Here is a 5484-nt window from a genome sequence, read left to right on the forward strand (position 1 = left end):
CCTCTCTCTCTCTCCCTCCCCCTCTCTCTCTCTCTCTCTCTCTCTCTCTTACACAAACACACACACAATAAATCACAAAAAACATATTTGATGTATAATACTTTTTATTTTAACTTAAAAAGAGATTGGATCAAAAACAGGACTCAATAAATAAGAAATAAATATAATTGTTGTAATAATTAATTCATAATTATAATTACTCGATTGCAGAGTCTGACAGAAACAGACCCTTTTTTGCTCTAAAAAATTCTAAAATCAGAAACTTGTAACCCATTTAAACCCTTCATCATTTCTCCCTATTAACAAAAATAATTGATAAATTAGTCAATAAAAAAAAAAGTTCAAATATTAAAACCTCTCAGAAAAGGTGCAGTCCCTCCCATCCACATTTATCCTAAAATCTAAGTAGAAATTGAAAATATGTTTGTGATTCTCCCCTTTCTTTATTTCTAATACAATATCCCTTAACGAAGATAATAATAATAATAATAATAATAATAATAACAGTAATAATAATAATATTGTGTCATTTTTCAGTGATTTTTCTAAAGTACTCTTCTTTTTGCATTTTTTTGTAATTTTCTAGATGTTACTCTTCTTAAACTAAATTATTTACAGGCCATAAGGATCTCTCTCCAAAGTTTCTCTAAACTACTCATTTTGTCTCAATATTTTTTCCTGTTTTGCTTTTTTTATTACGAAATGAGGCCTTCCTATTTGTATCATGTTATACACATGTTATACACATGTAATAGACATGTTATGGTCCAAAGAAGTGATATATCACCATTATTCATCACCTCATCAATGACCTTAGTAAGTACTTCCTGGGTCTGTGTATGTGTGTGATCTTCACTACCCTACACACTCCAGACTCCTCACAAACCATTTTCAAACTGAGCCCAGTTCAATGGGTAGGATTACTGACATATCTGTATTTGAAAGTATGTGTGTGTTTGTGTGTGCGAGGCCTATACTATGTACATTGGTCAATATCTGTGCCTTGGCCCTTTTAGAGTGCAATGTGTGTGTGTGGTGTGTGTGTGGTGTGTGCGTGTGTGTGGTGTGTGTGTCTGCTGTTCCCCGTCGCTCAAAAGAAAGGTAGTAGGTCTAAGGGCGCAATGCACGCTGGGATTCCACCACAGCCAGAGTCTGAAAACTTCACCTGCAAGAGCGAAGAAAGGAAAGAGTGAGAGAGGGAGGGAGGGGTTGGGGCACAGATGTAGAAAGAGAGAGAGAGAGAGAGAGATAGGGAGGGAGAGAGAGAGAGTGAGAGAAAGAGACAGGGAGGGAGAGAGAGAGAGAGAGCTTGTTAGGACATGGATATAGTCTTCTGTTTTCCCTCTACTATAATCTATATATCAGAGAACAAAGAAATAACAGTATGGAAACAATTCATCCCTCATGTGGATGACATTTCCAACTCAAATCTATTACCAGAATACATTTGCACAAAACAGTTTACCCCTACAAAGTCTGCATCATTGGATACTATAGTAAACCTCTGTGTTTTTCAACAGGGATAACATCATGGTGCTTTTAAACATAGACATACACAGTGTCCAGGGCATGCAACTCAACACAGTGAAATATCCATTAATGTTGTTGTTGTCATTTAGGAGGCCTTTTGCCTTTTGTGTAATTGTGTGTGTGAGTGTCTGTGTGTCCGTGTGTGTGTGTGTGGTCCGTGTGTGTGTGCGCGTGCGCACGCACACATTGTACTTGTGTCTTAGATCACGGCAAGCAAAGATTCCCAACATGCATCACTCTCTGGCAGTTGCAGTATAGAACTTCTGGGTGACAGTCTCCCTTAGTCCACAAGTAGCCTAGAATTTTGTGGTAGCTTCTCATGTAAATTTAAGCCATTACAATAATATTTTCTTATTTGTAGTCTTTGAATGTTATTATTCGATTATTCAAATTTGGATGAACTGATCCAAGGTCAGTTATGTGTTTTCTCCCTTATGGTTAACGTTTTGATTTGGGGCAGGTTAGCTGATCCTAGATCTGGCTCTATGAGTAACCTCTACCCGTACCAAGAGCCAATCTTTTTCCCATGTATATTAATTCTCCCAGAATTCCTATAGTTTAAGTCTGTTCTCCAATCAGCAAGAGGCAATGTTTAGCACCATCATCACAACCACATACCATTACCTCAAAACACCGGCCAGGGGGGTGAGAGAAGGGGAGAGAGATAGATAGAGGGGAGGAAAGGAGAGACGGAGTGATAGAGAGATATAAAACAGGAGGGGGAAATAGACTGGTAGAAAAGAAGGGGAAATAGACACCAATCAAAATGTCAGGCCAGTGGACAGTCTGACCAATCAGAAGCCAAGGACACACAGCCTACCAATCAGAATCCAGCTCAGCAGAGTTTAGCGTCATCAGAGGTCCACAGTCCAATGCTGCATCTCAATAGTCTAAAGTAACTTCCTCCCCTTGTCTCCTTTCTCTCTACGCTGATCTGCTAATCTTCCGCCATATTGTTTTCACATGTTATTTGTTTTCAGGTCAGTGCAGATTAAGGAAATGTGACCAGGTGATGAAGGCTCTTAAAACTATGAGATGCGCACGTAAATTAGGACTTGGACTTATCCTAGGAATGTGTGCTGTTTCTGGGGAGTTATTTATAATTCATTGCTTAGCTTACACATGCTAAATAATTTCACACATTTTCCTTACAAAGTGGTTACCCACCTCTATATCCACATAGGCTATGATCAGCACCAAATGCAGGTGGCTGGGCTGGACTGGGCTGGGCTGGACTAGGCTGGACTGGGATAGTTCTAGGGCTTGGTTCAGAGAATGGTTCTGAGTTCTGCGGAATGGTTACGAGTTCTGATCCAGTCTGCCCCTCAACTGTACTGATCAACACGTTTCCAAACTACCATCCAACGGTATAAATCTGTACTTTAAACCCAACAACACATGAAGGGGCTCCATTACCTATTACCCCATTACACACTGAATGGCCTGGTTAGAGACTGTAGGAAAACACTCATAAACCTACTGTAATCACACAGTTAACTTTGGACACCCTCACACACACACACACACACACACACACACACACACACACACACACACACACACACACACACACACACACACACATACACACATACACACACACACACACACACACACACACACACACACACACACACACACAGCCCCCTTGCCCACCTCAATCTAGTGGTAGCCCAAATCTACAGTAGAATTATAATGATAATAATGACAGCAAACAGAACACTACAGAAACTGATCAAAAACTAAACTGTGAAAAACAACAACCATTGATACAGAATTTACCCAAATATCTAATACAATTATCCATCAGTCAATGCAGATATTCAATCGAATCAATTGATACTTAATCAGATCCCAGTTATTGACAGTTATTGATCAGTATGTGCACAGGTCGATACAAAATAAAGTCACAATGCACCAAACACAGTCTGTGGTCACCACGGCAACAGGGCATGCAGGTCAGTGCATGGCCGGTTGCTCGGGGCGATGGAACAAACAAAAAAATCGCCAAGGGCAACCAACACAGGCAATCCACCTCCACAGCAACCCAGACACAGGCCAACCAATCAACTTACAATACGTGAGAGGAAGGGAGGTCGGGGCTTTATCGGTCGCTAGGTAACCATTGCCATAGTGACGGGATCCCCGCGAATTATGATTGGACGGGAGGATCTCGGGTGAGGTATGTTGTTGTTTCAGGAAAAGATTAAAAAACATCAGAAAAGAAAAATAAATAAAATATATGAAGTTGGATAACAATATTTAAATAATTTAGTTGAGATTAATTTGGCTGCAATATCTCTAAATGATTGAACTACCTACAAAGCATTTTTTGTTATTTCATGTGTTTAATATTCTTTACCACATATGCACTGATTATTTAAGATCCTGCCCACTCTCTCCATATAGCCCTTTCACCAATCAGCATTTTAGAAAGCTGTGACTGACAGCAGCTTGAATAAACTCCATTGTCATTCTTTCCTGTTTCCTCCCCAAACCCAAGTATCCCTCCTCTTTCCCACCACTTCTTCCTTACACAGCCAAGTATCCCTCCTCTCTCCTCCCTCCTACCCTTCTCTTTCCTCTCTCCTCCCCTCCTCTCTCCTTCTTTCTCCTCCCCCTCTCTTCCCCAACCCCTCTCACTTCTCACCTCTCGCTCTCTCTCGTTCTCTCTCTCTCCTCTCTCCTTCAGTAGGGGCGGTTGGCGTCTTTAGGTCGTTTCAGCTGCACCTTGAGTCTCTTCATGCCGATCTGGAAACCATTCATAGCCTGGATGGCAGTCTGGGCACTGGATGGGTTGTCAAAACTCACAAAACCTGGGGAGGGATGGAGGGAGGGAGGGAGGGAGGGAGAGGGAACAGAGAGAGAAAAATTCAGAAATGTAATATAACATGTATAAAAAATGTATTCACTCACTAACTGTAAGTCGCTCTGGATAAGAGCGTCTGCTAAATGACTAAAATGTAAAATGTAAATAATCACATTGTTTCATTGTAACAGACAGAGATACAGTCATACAGTATGCTACCAGCAACTGAGAGTTACAATCATCATGTATCATAGCAACAGGTGGAATTGCAATATCTCCCTCCATTTCTCCTCCTTTCCTTTTCTCATGGATACATGCTATTCACCCATCCCTGCCTCTCTCCTATCTCTCCCTCCCTCCAATCCCTCTCTTTCTGTCTTACCGAAGCACTTGCTCTGATTGGTGGCGCGGTCTACAAAGACTTTAGCTGAGATTACGTTTCCAAAGGGCAGAAACATCTGAAGCATCTCACTGTCACTGAACTCCTGAGGCAGGTGGTAAATAAAGATATTACAACCCTCTGGACCTAGGGGAGGAACACACATATACGTTAGGGTCTGCAACTGAGAGACACACTCGCACAAATATTCATGAGGATCTGTGATTCACACGCACACTAATCTGAGACACACACACACACAACAGATGCTGTCTGAGAGACAGGACGTGACATCACCTTCTCGCTGCTGCTGTTGCTGGGGCTGCTGGTGTTGCTGGGCAACCAGGGTAGGTTGCTGTGGAAAATGCTGGCCGACCAATCCATAGGCAGCAGGGTACGCCGCTGTGATGAGAGAGAGAGAGTGACATCAGATGATGAGACACTGGCTGGAGGTCCAAGTCACCCCTAACCACAGATCTAGGATCAGATTACCCTACATGCCCTCAATGACAGAGATTAGATGGATGAACACACCTCTGACCCTGTACCACAGGGATCATCAACTATATTCAGCCGCGGGCTGATTTTTTCTTCAGGCGATGGTCAGGGGGCCGGAACATAATTACAAATAATTTGTAGACTGTAAATTGACCGCAAGAATCCAGATATAACATTTGACTAAAACATAATAATTTCAAACCTAGCTTACATTTGTATACCATCACATATATATCTCTATTATGCGTGGGAATACTTTGGAAAATAT

General features: G+C 41.6%; 1 protein-coding gene across 1 annotated transcript; it reads right to left on the reverse strand.

Moving 5' to 3' along the window:
* Positions 1–4188: 4188 nt before the first annotated feature.
* LOC311107777 (CUGBP Elav-like family member 3) lies at positions 4189–5278 on the reverse strand (the record flags this gene model as incomplete). The annotated part of the gene is made up of 4 exons (XM_084150319.1): positions 4189–4346; positions 4722–4865; positions 5016–5120; positions 5260–5278. The coding sequence occupies 4 exons, from the start codon at positions 5276–5278 to the stop codon at positions 4219–4221; spliced, it is 396 nt and encodes a 131-aa protein (XP_084006445.1). The 3' UTR covers positions 4189–4218.
* Positions 5279–5484: the final 206 nt, after the last annotated feature.

Source organism: Coregonus lavaretus (assembly GCF_964263955.1).
Source record: "Coregonus lavaretus genome assembly, chromosome: 3".
NCBI classification, from domain to species: domain Eukaryota; kingdom Metazoa; phylum Chordata; class Actinopteri; order Salmoniformes; family Salmonidae; genus Coregonus; species Coregonus lavaretus.